At 47.2% G+C, this 17,730-nt stretch overlaps 1 protein-coding gene and 1 pseudogene across 1 annotated transcript; one reads left to right on the top strand and one right to left on the bottom strand.

The window, feature by feature from the left end:
- Positions 1-4,630: 4,630 nt before the first annotated feature.
- Positions 4,631-12,098, bottom strand: LOC119455277 (uncharacterized; annotated as a pseudogene).
- Positions 12,099-13,892: 1,794 nt separating this feature from the next.
- Positions 13,893-16,627, top strand: LOC125942599 (uncharacterized). The gene is made up of 3 exons (XM_049660789.1): positions 13,893-14,039; positions 14,518-14,790; positions 14,885-16,627. Exons 2-3 carry the CDS (start codon positions 14,535-14,537, stop codon positions 15,136-15,138), a joined length of 510 nt encoding a protein of 169 aa, XP_049516746.1. The 5' UTR covers positions 13,893-14,039; positions 14,518-14,534; the 3' UTR covers positions 15,139-16,627.
- Positions 16,628-17,730: the final 1,103 nt, after the last annotated feature.

Genomic DNA, 17,730 nt, shown 5'->3' with positions numbered 1-17,730 from the left:
ACACATGGTGAACCATGGCAGCCCAAAAAATTATTTGAATTTGCATTTACCTATAGCAACTCTATAAAATTGGAAGAAGATGCAGGCACAAAAGGCAATGAGTTACTCACAGAGGTCTCGGATCCCGCCCTGCAGCAGCAGTACAGCGCACATAAAAAATGTACATTTGCTAGAAAAAGTATTATTATTTAAACAAACATTTGTACTTGGTGTTAAGGACTACAGCCTAAATGCATCGCTAGTTTAGGTGATAGTATTTTCGAGGTTCTACGCAACGAAATACAATCAACATAAATTACTTCCAATATTCACTAGAAAAAATGACAGCCTCCAGATGTGTGCGACATTGGAGAATTACAACCCGATTTCCAGCGAAGCTATTTCTTTAGTACAGTTACAAGAGAACTTTCAGTTCCTTGTAATTATATCGCATACATTAAAAAGTTGCCCGTATATGACTGTTCATTTGAAACCTTGCCCGCATATAATGCTGCGGATAACTTCAAGTTGGGAATTTTTAAAAAGCCAGTAATTCATCAACACACATATTACTTCGACATAACATTTACCATGGTGTCCTCCCTCGCAACCCTACTTACTTAATTACTTCTAGATGTGATATCAATGAAGTTCACAGTTCTCCCAGAGCAACGGGATAAATCCTTTGTTCGCAAAACCCATTCATAAAGTTCCGGATCGCTTGCATGCGTAATTTACTGCAATAATTAGTACCATATGTTTAAAATTTGACCTCCATATTGTCCATAATGCGCCCTTTATTTTCGCCAAATATAAACAAAATGTCCTGTTTAGTTCACCGAGGACATCGCTGAAACCAAACCGAACGTGTTCTGACGCCTCAAAATAGGGACAGAAAAACGACGGCTCAATAATTATTTGCAACGCTTCTAACTGGATCAGGAACGTAAAAAGCTTGTCGCACATTGCAGTTACACATCACCCTTTCCACAAAATATAAACCTGCTGTAACCTACAGCTATGTCGGGACACTAGGAAGCATGGCTGATAGCTATACTGTCACGCGCTCTAACACTTGAATAAGATTTTTTTTACAGAGGCTGTGTTTCATACAACTGCATTTAACTTCGCACAGAGAGTTTTCATAACATACCACCAATTTTCGCTAAATTTGGTCTTGGTAGCTATTGCAGTTCTGCCAGCTCAATTGTTCCCCGCTCGTTAGACACGCTCATACCACTCTAGAGTGCTTGCATACGTAAGTTATTGCGAAAGCCCCAATTACCCATCTGCACTGAACTTCACCTACACAACACTTATTAACTTGTCCTTACAGTCACCAAACATAACGAAGCTGCGTCCTTTAGTTCAGTGAGGACACCAGCCGAACCTAGTATATCATGCATGAGAAAGTAAAAAGAACTCAAACATGAGGTATGAATAATTATTGGTAGCGCTTCTAAATAAGCCAGAAACGTTAAAACTACGCGACACATTGCACTTGAAATCTCCCTATTCCTTCAAAATGCAGAATATATGAAACGCAGCGTTCTCTTGGGACATTGGGAAACATAGCAGCAGCGTGGTGCTTTCGAACAATTAATTGGTTACAATTTTTTAAACCGGTATTTGATTAACACGCATTTACCATAGCAGATAAACTTGGCGTATTGTTCCCTTTATACTCGCAAAATTTGACCTCAGTTGTATTTGTAATTATGCCAGCCTAGCGTAGTTTTACACCACTCGTAAAACAGACTAATAACGCAATGGACCACTTGCATACCTATTCTGCTGGAAACTGCACATTTAACCCACCCATTTGGAACATTGGCTGCACATTACCCATACCATGCCCGTAATTTATAGTCCCCATATATAACCAAGGTGCCTTGTTTAGCTCACAGAGGACACCAGAGAAACGAACTACGAATCGCGTATGATGCATGAAAACACAGCGAAAATCGAGGGTTTAGGAATTATCTGCGACACTTGCATTAAAAGCAGGAAAGTGAATGTTTTGCAACGCATTCCGCTTAAAATTATCTCTAGTTTCACAGAGTTTCAACCGTCTCTCGTGCTGTTGCTTTATGAGTCTGGGAAATACTTCGATTAGCGGCAGTATGACTCCCTGGAACGCTCTAATGAATAACTTTCTTCATAGACCGTAATGAACCTACACAGAATAAACATTTATCGCTCGTCACTCAGAACAAATCTTCGTAGTTGAAATAAGTAAAAACACCGTGCCCCGCATAGTTCACCGAGGATACCGGGGGAAAACAACTAAATGTAGTTTATAACGCATAAAAATTGGGAGAAAGACAATTCAGTAAATGGTTTTGGAACACATAAGCAACCCACACAATGCAAATTTTCGATACACGCCACCAAAACGTGGCCGTCAATTTTTGAAGATATGAAACATCTGCTGTTTTTGCTCCTGTTGGGATACAAGTAATAGTGTAGCTCTTATTTAGAAACAGCCTGAAAATGAAATCCACAAGGTTAGAAGTGACTCAAGCCTTTAGAAAAAATTCAAGTCAGTGTTTTATTGATATTGAAATGGCTCTACACCTTCGACCAAGGTCATTTTCACGAGCATATATCTACGATAAGTCTCGATTACCCAACGAAATTTGACAGTTATACCGGTAAGAAGTTTGATTAGATTTTTTATGGTGATAAGATTCTGTGACTGCAACGTTATGTAGGCCGTCTCTGGACACAGATTCCAGCGCACGGCTGATTATAACACGTTATCCTGAACTCCCCCTCGCCCGCAGGTTAAATAACCTGACTGTATTTTCAAATACGGATATAATGGTCCCAAAACACTGGGCATGATGCAAGTTGCGCAAGCTGACATTTGTTAGGGCGGGAACTGCCCAGCGACAGGCCTTCTCCGCAACTCGAGCGTGTATGGAGAATCCCGCGTGTGGTCCGCAATAGCGCGTGCCGCCGAGGAGACACACAAGACAATCCTCGCTGCCTAAACTAGGGTACACGTATAGTAAAGAAAAGCATTACCCGCATGGCCACTCTATTGCGAAATAAAATTTTGCTTTAGCTGTAGTTTTGTTAAACTTTCCAGCATGCAGCCGAAAGTGCCCGCTTTTAAAAGTGGTGGGCAAATGGCATACTTTGCCCCCCCCCCCCCCCCGGTAGACACGCCTGTGCTCTTGCTGCACAGAACTACAGCGCGCCCACCGTGGTCGCAGCCCCGCTAGATGAGTGCGTTGAGAAAGGCGTTCTGGACATGTCGAGGTACTATGCGAGTGTTTGCGTGCTCGAGGCGCGCACAGAACTGTAGCGCTCCCATAAGTGCGTCGTGTCATGGAGTACAAAGTGTAGGGCACCAAGGATCATCCGTAGCAGCGAGAACCACTTAAAACCCATGTAAAAAAACTAAAGTAGCGCCAATTCCCTAGTGCAGAACCTAGTATCCAGTGCCCAGTGCCATGCCTGATTATGGGCCCAGTGTCGCGCGCTGGATGCTGGGACGCTGGCAAGGCGCGGCATACTGGGAGGCGCTGGCCGCGTGGTACTGGTGCGAAATGCAGCTGTAGAGCGAGAAATGCGTGGTGCCTGGCTACCTTATATATTTTTTCGAATACAGAAAGAAACAGAGAGCGTTGTAATGCAATAAAAAAGGAAAAAAATGTCACAGTTTCGCCCTAAGGGCGAAGCAATGAATGCGATAGCAACACAGCAATGTCATACGAAGTAAGGTGAGCGGCTTTGGTAGCAATATGAATTGTAGTAAACATAAGCTGCTTAAGTAAGCAGGTGTGCTGCGGCGTAAGTAGACCGACATGAAGAGAGACTCGATGACCACGAGAAGGCGCGTGTGAAACGGTGGTGTTGATGAGAAGCGCTGCCCGTGGGCAGCGCGTTCGAAGGGACACACCTGTAGCGCTGCACTGCCGATCCGGGCAGCATTGCATGTGTAGCGTGCGTTGGAAAATGTGGCCCGACTATTACTAACTGTGGTGTGAGCGCGCACAAACAAACATGAATAGATCACACTGAATGACTGCAGACGACTGTCAAAACGCTGGCAGCAAGCGCATATACGCCGCAGCGGGCGAAGGTACGAGCGGTCTATCGCTTCAACGGAAACTGAGCGGCGAATGCACAGCGCAGAAAGGTCAGAGCCGTGTGGAGATAAGAGACGGGGCGAAGGAGCGACGAGCGCGGTTGTTGGCAGAGTAGAACTGCCCCCCCCCCCCCGCTCCCTCCGGCGCTCGCTTCCCGCTTCCTTGCTTGCGCGTGGAAGATTGAGTGCGTTCGCTCTCCGTGACAGCGTGCGTCCCCGCACGCTTCCGCTCGGGCATACGGCGCGCGGCGAAGATTTTATCTATACGGAACCTCACGGCGACGGCGACGACGACGGCGACGGCGACGGCAGAAATCCGGTGGAAGTGTCCATATAATTGCTATCGCAATAAAAATAAAACAAAAATGACCCACCAAGATTCGAAGCTCCGAGCTACAGATCCCAATCCCCGTACCTTACCACTAAGCCATGCCTATTCTTTTTTTTCTTTATTGCATGTAAATATTAGTAATTATATGTGAAAATTAGTTGCGTTACATATATACACACATGGAAAACAAATTCACACACGCTAGGCAGTGCAATGAAAGTTTAAAAATCGGGTAAACAAACACAAGCGTCCAGACACGAAATCCATTCAGGAACGGGGTCAAAAGTTGCAACCACACTCCGCACTTGAGCAGCCTCTTCTCGAAAGACAGACCTTGTCGAGCGGGGTGGCTCAGCATGTCTCTCGATCATTCGGCTTCTCCATAGTGAATACAGTCCTAATAACGTAAACAAATCATATGGTGCATTACTGATTGTCTTTTTGAAAGGAAGGAAGCGGATACCTTATGGTGTGAGGGGAAATTTTTTTTGGATAGTTCTTTGCAAAATGTCCCAAAAATAAAATGCATCACGACAAAGAATAAAGCAATGTTCTATTGTCTCAGGTTGGCTACAATGTCTACAATTTGTATTCCACAGTACATATAATCCTTTCTCATGAAGCCATGTTTTAACTGGCAGGGTGGAAGTGTGCAGCTTAAAGAAAAATGTTTTCGCTGCTGGTGTAATACATTCGGCGAACACGGCAAAGAACATCTTGACCAAATGGAGACAGATACGGCTTTCGATACATAGGTGCAGGGAAAAGGTTATTTACAAGTGCTGTATTTAGCGATGTTCGATCAACGCTAAATAGATATTCTAACCTGAATCTGGTTTTTAGAAATGAAATAGTGTCCACGAGTTCTTTTAGGAAGCCACATAACGGCAGTTCTTGAGCAGACTTTGTCGTGACAAAAAGAAAAGGGAGGTGTGAAGCAAGACGTGTTCTATTAACTGCAAGGAGGAAAGGATGACGGACATTTTTAAGGTAAAATAATCGCATGACCAATTGTCTCACAAAGAAATGCACAAGACTGAGACCTCCCTTCTCAAGTGGAAGAAAAAGATTATCCCTTCTCATGGCTTCCCATGATGACTGCCAAATAAAACATGCAAAAAATATTATGTGGAATGCCTGAACATGGATGCCAGAGCAGTGCAAGACCTGCAGAACATAAAGAAGCTTAGAAGCAAGGAATATATTGGACGCCTTAGCTCTTGCGAAAATGGAGAAGTCACGTCCCTGCCAGGTTATCACCTTTCGACGGATAGTGGTTATCGCGGATGTCCAATGAGGTCCACTATTACGGAAGTTATCGAGAGGCACACCAAGATATCGCAGCGAAGACTGATTCCAATGAATATTCGAGAACACAGAGGGAGTTAGAGCTCACATGCCTAGCCAAAACCCCCTACTTTTATCAAAATTTACACCAGCTCCTGCCATTTCACAGAAACGCAAGGTAGTGTTTATTGTCTCAGTAATACTGGGCTTATCAACGCAAAAGAAGGCAATGTCATCCGCATAAGCTAAAACTTTAATTTCTTCATCTGCATACCTGTATCCCTTAATGCTTCAGTTATAAAGCACGCTTAAGCAAAGAGGTTCCAAGTATATTGCGAAAAGTAAAGGCGAGAGCGGACAACCCTGACGGACGGATGACTGTACCTGTATTACACCTGAGAGGGTACGGTTCACAATTACCTTGTAGTGCACTCTTTAGAACAAAGTGCTATACCATTATACAATGCATCACCTAACTGCAGATGTCGTAGTAATCGGAACAAAAAACTGTGCTGAACCTTATCAAAGGCTTTGGCGAGGTCAATCTGAAGAAGAGCTTCTTGATCCATGCTACCGTCTAAGCACTCAAGGACTGAACGTGCGATATGAATATTTGTTTGTATAGAGCGTCCTCGAATTTCACATGTTTGATGGTCACCTACTAATTTAGCAATGACTGATCTGCAACCTATTTGTAAGTACTTTTGCAAATATTTTATAATCGACGTTACATAATGATATTGGCCTATATCCGTTTACACTCTTTAACCCTTTGCGGTCCGTTGTCGGGCAGGGCCCGTCAACGCAACACGGCCGTAGCGGTCCGCTGTCGGGCACCGGCCGACAAGGGTGTTCGGGGTTAAATTTCGCGGTTTTTCTCACTGCGATTCGTGCGCACTCTTTGTATACACGATACGCCATCTATTGAGGGATAAATAAACTTTGTTTGTTGAAGTTTACTTCTCTTTGCACTAGGGTGCAGCACAATGTTCAGCACGGCTTCTGGATACGAGAGCGTTCTCACTTGCGCACGGAGCAGCACGTTCGCGCGGTTCGCTGAGAAGCATGACCACTTTTTCAGTGCGTGCGTTTTACGGTGGCGCATTTACTGAAAGCTTCTATCCATTGTCAATAGCTTTATTTTGAGGTGCACACAGCTGCAGAATCATGCTGAGAAAGAACAGTGACACCTGCAGTACCGCCGCAACCTCTTCCAACAGCTGGTGGGTGACGTGAGGGCTAGAGCCAAAAAACGGGGCCCGTCTGGGCGGAAGGAGTGCGAGTAAAGGCTAGATGGGAGGAGCCAATTCATCTACAAGCTCCCAGGCGGAAATGGCAAAGACTGTGCTGTTTGTAGCGATCGAAAAACAAACGGAGGCAGGACGGAAACTGTGTTTTTCTGCAAAGTCTGCAGTAACAACCCTGGCCTGCACCCAGAAAAATGATTCTAGCGGTATCACACGCTGCTCAAATATCGGTAGAAGAGTTGCCTGCAGAATGCAAAAGAAAAAATAAATATCCCATGAGTTTTTCGTCCACAGTTTGTGGTTTTCATCGCGGCGCTATAAACTGGCAAAATAGTTTCAGACCGGGACAGCCGGAAAGTGGGTAAAAGTTTCGGACCGCAAAGGGTTAATACTTAATTATCAGTGCTCTTTGGGATTAGGGTCCTATGGCCCTGATAGAAAGACGGAGGAAGCTCACCGTGTTTATAGGCATCTTTGAAAAGCCGCTCAAGAAAGGGACACAGGAATTCCTGAAATTTTACATAAAACTCGGCACTAAGGCCATCAGGGCCAGGCGTTTTGTTTTTCTGCAGAACTTCAACCGCAAGCTTAATTTCTTCTCGAGTTATTGGCTCGTCAACGCTTACTCGATCATCTTCTTGTAATTGTGGCATAAGAGAAATAAATTGATCAGCTTTTTCTTCGTAACCCTGCTGAAGTGTAACTTTAGTGAAAAGATTTTTATAGTGATCTTCAAATATGGTGATTATCTGCGACGTTTCTGTATATATGGAACCACCATATTCAATTTGTAATTTTTGCTTGGAAAGCGCGTATCGCTTTTCATCACCAAGAGCCCTTTTTGTGGGCTCCTCATCTGTGAAACGAGTTGTGCGTGAACGCACCACTGCTCCTCTGTACGCTTCCGTCTCATATTTCTGTATTTGTGCTCGAACTGTATTTATCTCGTCGCTATACAACCCTGGCTCCTGACTTTCGAAAGCATGCAACTTATGAAGTAAATTATAAAGGTGCCGATTCTAATTAATAATGTAATTATTTGTAATTATAAAGGTGCCTAAGCCATGCCGTTTCATGATTACCGATTCATATTTTGCCATGTCAACCCATGTCAACGCGAAGACACAGTTGCAGCTTTGCAAAAACTTCTCGAACAGACATGGCAGATGAGATATCGCCTTCAACTAAAACTTACGCACATATCAGATCGAAAAAGTTGTTATCCGTATTGCATAGCATGCCTGTAAGTGATGCAACAAAGATTTGCTTGTGCGATTGGTATATTAACTACGAAAAAAGCCTTAAATGAACCGCCGACCCGGGATGTTGTGCGCGCTGTTACTGCCGATTTTGACAGCCGTTTCTTATTCTTCGTGCTAAGGTAATGCACCATTTCCATAACTCGACAATGCTTTTCAATCGACACGTATGTTTAGTCAAATATCTCCGTCAGAGAAGCGGTCGGCTGGCAGCCTTCGGCGACAGCACATATAGGTAGGTTTATAAACGCGTCATATCGACGCTCATCACTTCTTCTGCTGACACTGTAGACACAAAAGAATGGTCTGTTTAAAAACACCGATGGGAAAGCTGAACTACCGAGTGATTTATCCTCGTTAGACTTGTTGATTCCTCAGCCCAGATGGGCCGATAGAGTGTATACGGAGTCGACGGGTACGGTAGGCTTAACCTTCGGTGGAAGTGAACGATCTCGGTGTGGGTACCTGGCGAATGCGAAAATGTTTGTGTTTACGCTTCAGAATCTTTTAACTATTATTTTTAGTACACCAGGGAAAGTGGAAGCGCACGAATCGCCACACCTTTGTTGTCGGTGCATTCATATCAATCAGCGGCAAGCTTCTGAGATCCGTTCGAATGCGTCTGAACAGCTGCTGAGTTTCGTGTCGACTGTACAACACTGCGACAACTCGCAGTTATCGATTGCGTACAAACTACTAGAAAACTAGGTGTTATCTGCGTTTGTGTAATTTCGTTCACGAATACAGCTATCCGCACGGTCAAAAGGGAATGTACAAAGCGAAAGTGATCTGAAGTGTCGCATATGCATGCGCTAGCTCACGCAGCTTTATTCCAAGCTGGAACACCGCCGACAAGAAACAGACATTTATGATCCCAAATTATAGCGCTATTTAGGACAGGAGTCTGTTTTTTGGACAGGAGATGCCCATAAAATTGTATCAAGCATTTAATGTTCAACAGCGCCTATACTCCGGCAGTGCGGCACAAACGAAACCAGCGCAGTCTCCAGTAGGAGCCAGCGAACTCCTGCGACAACCAGCGCGTGTATACCCCAGCGTCATAGCAGTGAAACCAGCGACTCGTCCAGTGTGACCCAGCTCTTATCCAGCGATCTCACCAGTGTCGCAGTGACTCCCAGTGACTCCCAGCGTGCGCCAGCGTCCCCAGTGCCATCCAGTGTGAAAAAACGCGCTGGTTTCACACTGGAAGGCACTGGAAGACGCTGGTTTTTCCAATAGAGAACTGCGCCCCTTCGCCTCTGCCTTCTCTTCTGGCATAGGGTGCCTCGATGCTAGCGCCACCGCTTTCAGAGTGGAGACACCTTTTGACCTAGCCGGGCCGTGGCCAGCGTTTGCCCCGTTTGCCGTGGCGCCGTACATTGGCGTCGTATCTTCAAGCACGGCCGCCTGGATCTGCGCGCGTGGCGGGGTTGCTACGGCCGTCCCATTCGACGCGCGCCCCATTGAAAAACTGTAATTGAGGAAGTTGCCCCGCGCGCCGCGTGGGGGCGCTTTGCTCCCACCCCTGTTAAAACCCCTCAATGAAGAAAAGTAGCGCCATCTCCTCTCTCCTCCTCCTGCGCCAGCGTTCACTCTCTCTTCTGTCGGCCGTGGCTCCCCCTACGCGGTGCCGAACTAGCAGACGCTCTCCGAATGAAACGCTGTGGCTAGGTGTCGCTCGCGCTCTTGAACTCGTATTTTGATCGGAATTTTTCGCGTTATGTCATGACTGGCTGCCGAAACAACGAGAGGACGCATAAATGCCGTTGCGCTTAGATGGCTGTACTATTAGCGGTGATACAGTGAGCATAAAGCCTCTAAGTCGGGCTTTAACTGAGCCATGCCACGCGCGACCTCGGCGTTGGTTCATCTCCGCGTTTCAGTAGCTCCAGTCCCTCGTTGGCCAGCGGCTAACGTGCACAGCGGACCTCTAACAATGACTACGCTTCGGGAGTGAATGATCCACCAGCTGTATATATGCAGTTGTCTTACAGGTTTCACTGACTAGTGAGCTACCGATCATTCGGCGGAAGCGGTCCGTCGATAATGAGGCTAGTGGCTTCGTTCGCTTGCAGGAAGCCTTACACTACTCCACACATTTTTTTCTTTTTTTTTTGCGGACTTGAGTAGCGCGGCAGCGGTCATCTTACAGGTGTATGCGAGGCTGCTTTTGCGGATCATATTGCCGCTTGCTTGTGCTGCGCGCGGGTCCGAGAAATTCTACCCTGCGTATTGTATCTACTATCTTATCAAATGCAGAGCAGAAACGATGAGTTAACATCCAGGTTTGTCCTGGCCACTGACAAAGCCACGCAGGAATGAGTTAACTCTATAATCAAGGGCGTTGCAATGTGGATAGCATTGCTGCCAGCAGACGGTAATGTCTTTGAAGTGCACGGTGTATTCTTACGTTTGGCAGGCGGCTTCCTCGGCTTCAGCTGCTTCCGATGAACGAAGAGCGATGGAATGGCTTGACGCTTCAATTTTTTTGTGCCACAGCTCATGCAGAATCACCGGCTCAAATTGATCATCCGTGAAGTGATCCTGCGCAAACGTGAAATCAGAAAACAAGGTCACCGTAAAACCTCGCTCCTTCAAGTATAAGGCGTAACACAACATTCCCGGCACAAGTTATCGCCGGGGAGTCTTGTATACGGTGTTCCTTTTTCAGCTCGCCGCCAGCACAGGTCCTTATCTCTTGTTCTGCTACGCGATACACGACTAGAATACTGAGCACACTTTTCACGCGCAGCACTTTCTACCATTTTCAAGATAGTAATCGGTCCTCGAGGATCTAGGACGATAGCGACAAGAACATTGATCTTCGCCGACTACCGAGTTGAATTTTTGCTGAAGGCGCAAAGTCGCCCTAACTAAATAGCCCTAATCGTCTTTCCGCAGGTAAGCGCCCATTTTTCCCTACGTACCGTCACCGCTTCGTAACATACTGCGATACACTCAAAACGTGCCGTTCGCATACATTCAGGCCACACAAACACAACGCCATGGATTGTATAACCGAGTCAACAAAAACCACGTGCGTTTGAGGACAAGATGAAATCCGGCCACGAAAGTTGCAAATGCAGCGCGAACATGCAGCGCGAACAGTGCGGCACTTAGGAGGGAGAAAAACTAACGAAGCCTCACACAGCAAGTGGCAGCATGTGAGATTAGGGATCATTGAAGAATCGCTCGCTTACCTCACACAGCCGGGACCATTGTGTTGGGTTGAAATCAGCGCGGCTGATTCTTTGAAGCCAGACCTTCCTCTGTGCCGCGTCTCGCTTCGCTGATGGAATCCGGAAGAGTCGCTTGCCGTCTGTTTCGCGTGTTCTGCACCCGAATTCCGAGCAACACGGCATCGCGAACACTACGCCTTAAAAGCGCAAAGGAGCCGCGATGCGTGGTGCCTCCATACACGGCTCGCAATGATCTGGCACCGCGATGGCGGCGGGAGCAAAAAACAAGCAATAAAAAAAGCGCGCGAGAGCACGTGACAGCATTCGGCCAATCGGAGGGCCGAGCGCCGAGAGAACGGGCAGGAGAGGAGGAAAGCGGCAATCTTCAAAGGATGTCGCTACTTTTTTTATTGAAGGGCTTTAACCCCTGTATGGCTGAATGATGAAGCGATTAGCGTGTACGCCTTGACCGAAACTCATCTACGAGATTTGGAGCAGCCGCCTGTTATTGACGATTTTGTACGGGAAGGGTGCAACAGAATGACCGGGTCAAGGAAGACGAAGAAAACGTTTATTGTTTAAAAGCATTTTGGTGGAATGGTCGGAGCCCCTTTAGTCCAGGGCCCCACTGGCCTCGGCCGCCCGCTTGACCTGTTCTATGAAGGACTGTTGTCCCATCAGGTCTGATGTAGTTAGCTGTGCCTCCCATTGCTCCATTGTGTGGCGTTTTTATCAAACGGGTGTGATTCACAATCCCATGTAATCTGTTGTAGTGTTGGTATGCCGCCGCACCACGGACAGTCGACTCTGTAGCGAGTGGGGAACGTGGCATTATTAATTTAAGGTGGGGATATACCCCGGTCTGAATTTTGCGCCAGCTGGCGGCTTCCTCTCGACTGAGTTGTGCGTGAGGGGGAGGGTATACTTCTTTCTTGTTGTACGCTGACGAGCGAGAATCTCTCGGTATTCGTTGGATTGGGGTTATTGCGGTGGTTTCCCGTCCTAGTCGAGTCTGCCCGGTTAATAAAGCCTCGGGCTAGCGAATCAGCCAGTTCGTTACCCTCCAGTCCCGTGTGGCCTGGACACCATACGATCAGGTGATGATGGGCGAATTTTGTCGGTATTATCGAGTGACTTGTTTTGGTCACGTGGCCCCTGAGAAGCATGCGACACACTTCTTGTGAGTCTGTGATTATGGTGGCGCTCTTTTGCGAGCGTTCCGCGTGAGCGAAGGCCATTGCCACGGCGAAAATTTCGGCAGCCACCGTAGTCCCTGCCCTGACGGATGCTGCAAATGGTTCCTGGCTTTCGTTTGAACGATTGCCACAGCTTAACTCTTGTTTGTTTGTGCTTCGCTGTGTGTGCGCTCGGATACGCGGCTGCGTCAGTGTATATGCAGTGTGTGCACGTGCGTCACCGAGGGCCGCTTCGTCACTTCCGGTAGGCGCCGCTGGCATGCCTGGGTACCTACTGATGCTGTCACAGCCCGCTGCCGTGTTGACGTTGTGTGTGCGCCCGCTCAGTTAGGCCACGCGATGTCAATTTGTGCAATTTTCGGCTGCAGGAGTAGAAGCAAGTCGTCTTGGAAGCGAACGAACAGGGAGCAAGGCGTGGGGATGTGAGAGAGAGAGAGAGAGAGGTTTACTTGCAGAAAGGCAGAGAGGTCGGCTTGAGCGTTAGTTTGCCCTGGCCTGCTACTCTACACTGGGGAAGGAGGGGGGGGTGGATAAAAAGAGCGATGAATGATGATGATAAGATTAGGAGGTGCGTATATACATGTCCATCACGTTGAGGTCATACTAAAGTCGTGCATCCAGTCCAGTATCTTGAAGGAAGGCTATAGTCGCTTCGATGACGACAGCTGCGCCGTTGGCGTCAGGCCAAGGACCTAATACAATCTCGTCAGATATTGGTCTTTTAGTCATCGTTCAATAGTAGACATGAGGCTCTGCCGTTCTCGCGTGTACGCTGGGTATGGGCAAAATATGTGCTCCCGTGTTTCTGGCACTGGGCAGTGATCGCAGTTGAGACCAGTGTCACTGCAGTCGATGATATGAGTATAACGCCTCGTGAGTGCAACACCAAGGCGAATCCGGTGTAACATACTTGTTATGCTCCTCTTCAGTTTATGAGGCATGCGGAACTCCATTTCTGGGTCCCATTTGTGCAGTCGCCTGTGTCGTCGATCAGGATTGGTCCAGTACTCAAGTGTAGACTTCCACATAACGCACCGAAGCAGGGCATTCGTGCCTGTTCGCGAGAACGCGATGCTTAATTCTGGCGCATAATTTACAGCTATTTTAGCATCAGTGTCTGCTTGTTCATTTCCTATCACACCGCAGTATGCAGGTATCCACTGAAAGGTGACGTGGTGGCCGCTTTTGGTCGCAATGTCGAGAAGCTCTGCGATTTCTAGAGCTAAAATATAATAAGGGCCCTTGTCTCCTAACGCACTCAATGGCTTGAAGAGCGGGTTTGGCGTCGCAAAATAAAGTCCATATGCGAGGATGTTCTCTTTGCCGAAAGTTATTACCCGACATTGTAAACACACATTGCGTCTTTCCGAAGAGCGCGGGTGTGTTTAGCTGCCGCGCATTAACAGAAATGACTTGAAGAACTTCGATAACATTCGCGTCTGCGGACGTCACTTCATTACCGGTATGTGCTATTCACGTAAAGAGATAGTTTACCGTGATTACTCTACCTACAAGCTTTTCGGCCCCGACCGGCCGTTTCGAGCGGCGTGCGGTTCACTGCATGCGATTTTGAGGGCCTTGTTCTTCTATTTCCTTCGATTGCTGGTGATTAACGATACGTTGCTAGTGCTTGTAGGCTGCGTATGGGGGGGGGGGGGGGGGGGGCTTGGCGGAGTCGCGTTGCACTAGCTTTAGCAACGTGGATCTCAGTTACAGCGGCAGTTACATCGTTTTCGTAATTGCATGCTCCTCGCTGCGACCAAAGTCCACTCATGCCGTTCCGCAAATCATGGTCTTCGCTGTAGGTGATGGAGAACCTCTTTGTTTGCCCTTCTGTTGCTAGTACACTTGTACACCCTGCTTAGTAGATTACAGCCTTAGAGGACTTCCATCAAACTAAAAACACGGGTCCCGACTTGACAAACTATGTTTGTTTGCAGGAAAGCCATCAAATCTCATGGAGGACAGCAACTCAGATTGGGCACCTAGCCAGCATCTAGGTTATGGTGGTGATGACAGAGGTGCACTAAAGAGGACTGAACGATATGAACGCACAAAGCGGTACAGCAGAAAAGTGATCACCACCAGTGCAAGTGAGCTGTCCTCCCTGTCGGCTGTGGCTGATACATCCGTGCCACATTCTACAATGAATCTTGCAGCTGAGAGCGGACCAACCCTCCCAGGTGGCTCACTGGACGAGGGGCTCTACAAAGGTTTGCTCGGGCTACCAGTCTTTCTTCAACACAAATGGCACCTGTTGCCTAAAACTTGTATCTAATGACATCATAGTATTATTTGTTCTTGCAGATGCAACTGTCCAGACAGAGCTGACCATGGCAGACTTGCAAGCAATCCAGGCGGAAAATGAAAGGCTGACCTGCTGCCTCCCCAGTGTAGTTCAGCAAAAGGAGCATTTAAAAACTGTGTCACAAACACTGGACACCGACAACCAGAGGTTGGCTGAGGAACTGCGCCGGCTTGCCGCAGAGAAAGAAAAGTTAGAAATATCAGAGGCATCACTTCGGCAAGATAATGCAAAAGTTCTTTTTATACAGGGATAGCTAACTTTGCCCTATTTTTTCCAATTTTTCAACTGGTTGAAGTTGCTGTCAAGCACACGCCTCAGAATGGCCTGTCAAAATTCCAGGAATTTGCTGTTTTTATGATGAAGCTAAAATGGAACTTCCCTCTCCAGGATCTTGCCTACAGGTTTGGAATGTCGCACTCCACTGTAAGCAGGATCCTGGAAAAGTGGCTGCAAGCTTCATTTTGGCGACTTCAGTCACAAATAGTAGGGCCAGCGAGAAGCGAACTGCAGAGGACAATGCCACAGGCATTTGTCGACTCATTTGGGACAAAGGTGGGGGTTATAATAGATTGCTTTGAGATTATGCTTGAACGGCCGTCATCTTTGCTCCCAAGGAGCGAAACGTGGTCGCAGTACAAAGCCAGTAACACTGCTAAATTCCTAATTGGCGTAAGTCCCCAAGGCTCAATGACATTTGTTTTAGAAGGGTGGGGAGGAAGATCAAGCGACAAAGACATCGCGGAGCAATGTGGCCTGCTTGACAAACTCACGCATGGGGACGTCGTGCTTGCGGACAGGGGCTTCGGCATTGCAGACAGTGTCGGCCTGTACTGTGCCACACTTCGCATCCCAGCCTTCACAAAATGCAAAAGTCAGCTGTCAGTACTGAAAGTTGCCAGCACCCGTAAACTTGCCAGCGTACGCATATACTTCGGTCATCGGTCTGGTTCGAAACAAATTGATCATCATGATGGGTGTTCAGCCAATAGATTTTGTGACTTGCAAGCCAGGTGACAAATACACTGAATTAGACAAGATTGTTACAGTGTGCTGTGCACTTGCAAATGTGTGCCCATCTGCAGTGCCAATGAACCAGAGCGATGATCTGTAGTACCTGAAAAAGCAGTCTTTAACTCACTGCAGTATCTTTTTAGCATGACCTGTTACACGCAGCAGTTGTACTTAGCCCTAATTGTGTTGTTCATTCAAATGCTTGAGTTGCTGCACCCTTCACTATTGTATAATTGTCTGTTGAGTAAATGTTAAGCAATTGCTTTTCAGCAGGCAGCCTTAAAAATTACGGGGTTTTACGTGCCAAAACCACGATATGATTATGAGGCACGCCATAGTGGGGGACTCCGGAAATTTGGGCCACCTGGGGTTCTTTAACGTGCACCTAAATCTAAGTACACGGGTGCTTTCACATTTCGCCCCATTGAAATGCGACCGCTGTGGCCGGGATTCGATCCTGCGACCTCGTGCTCAGCAGCCCAGCAGCCATGGCTGAACATTTCCATGATGTTGTTTAGCCTGTCAATTATTCTTTCTCTGCCTAATGTTTGTAATAAAGTTGTTTTAAAAGCTTTGCTTGTATCCAAATGTTGTGCATTTTATTACAACTAGCATATTTGAGCAATATGCAAGGAGGTTCTGTTTAGTGCATGACTGGTGCATGATTAAATGATCAAAGACAAAGTCGCTGCCAAGGCCATGTTGCGGCTCGAGGTGGCGTTTGGGCCATGAAACCATCAAGCCCATTGATGAGTATACGACCGGTAGTAGGAATGGAAGAAAAAGGGTTTAATGTACATTATTTACACTGGCCCCTGGTAGGAAAGCCCACTCCATCAGGCGCATACTAAACGTCTGAGTTCACATCGGGACGGACACGTCAGAACCACCTCACTGCACCACAGGTATCCGCTTTTAATACCTTCGTCTTCCCTAGGAGGCTGGTCTGGGCAATCACAATCGTTGAATCGGGCGCAACATCCCTCCCATGTTGACGCACCGTTCTTCCAGGCCCGCCTCTAATGTCGCACACCCGTCCCTGCATTCTTGAATATGCGTGGCCACCTGGGAAACTGCATGAGCTCGAAGATATTCCCACAGTGTTGGTCGACGATGGCCCCTTTCACCAATTAGCGGGCTCTGCGTGACGGTTAGCTTGCAGGATTAGGGAGAGTGATCTTCACGGTAATTACCGTATCCACGAATAACGGTGGTGGTTGTTGCCTCGCCGCAAGGCTCCTTTGTCAACGCGTCACAGTCTATGACATGCCCGGTTGCTGTCGGTGCACGCGCTCGTGAATGGACTAACTCTTGCCAAACGTCCCAGGAATGCGCTTTTCCAGGTTGAGATGTAACTGCCACCATCAATACGTTTGTAGCCTTCACAAAGGTTTTTTTTTGTTAGGCAAGATAGCACTACAAAGAAGTTCGTTTAAGCATCGCTCGGTGAAAACAGCAGTTACTATGGAGAGAATTGCTGGAGAAAATTCTCAGCTGCTTTTCTGTGTAGCACTTTCGGAGCAGAACCATGTCTTCTGTTTCGGAGCGCGCTTGATTCCAAGGCAGCTGAAGTGAAACCATTTGTATTTGCACTGGCTCCCATCACACGCTATCATTTTGCCTGATTCAGGGCCTCCGCAGTAGCAGAAGGATTCTGCATCAGTTCTCTTTCGAGGGTTCACCATCTACTTTCTTGTAAAGTGTTCTGCAAGGAGCTCTGGCAAGATTACATGAGTGAAGAATTTCAGTGCCCGTGGCAGCACACCTTGAAAGAACCTGTCGTATCTTGACACTCTCTCAATGTAGAGAAACGTTGGGGACCATACAACGAAAT

The sequence above is a fragment of the Dermacentor silvarum genome, chromosome 1, assembly GCF_013339745.2.
Source record: "Dermacentor silvarum isolate Dsil-2018 chromosome 1, BIME_Dsil_1.4, whole genome shotgun sequence".
NCBI lineage: Eukaryota > Metazoa > Arthropoda > Arachnida > Ixodida > Ixodidae > Dermacentor > Dermacentor silvarum.
This window is presented reverse-complemented; position numbering and strand designations above follow the sequence as displayed.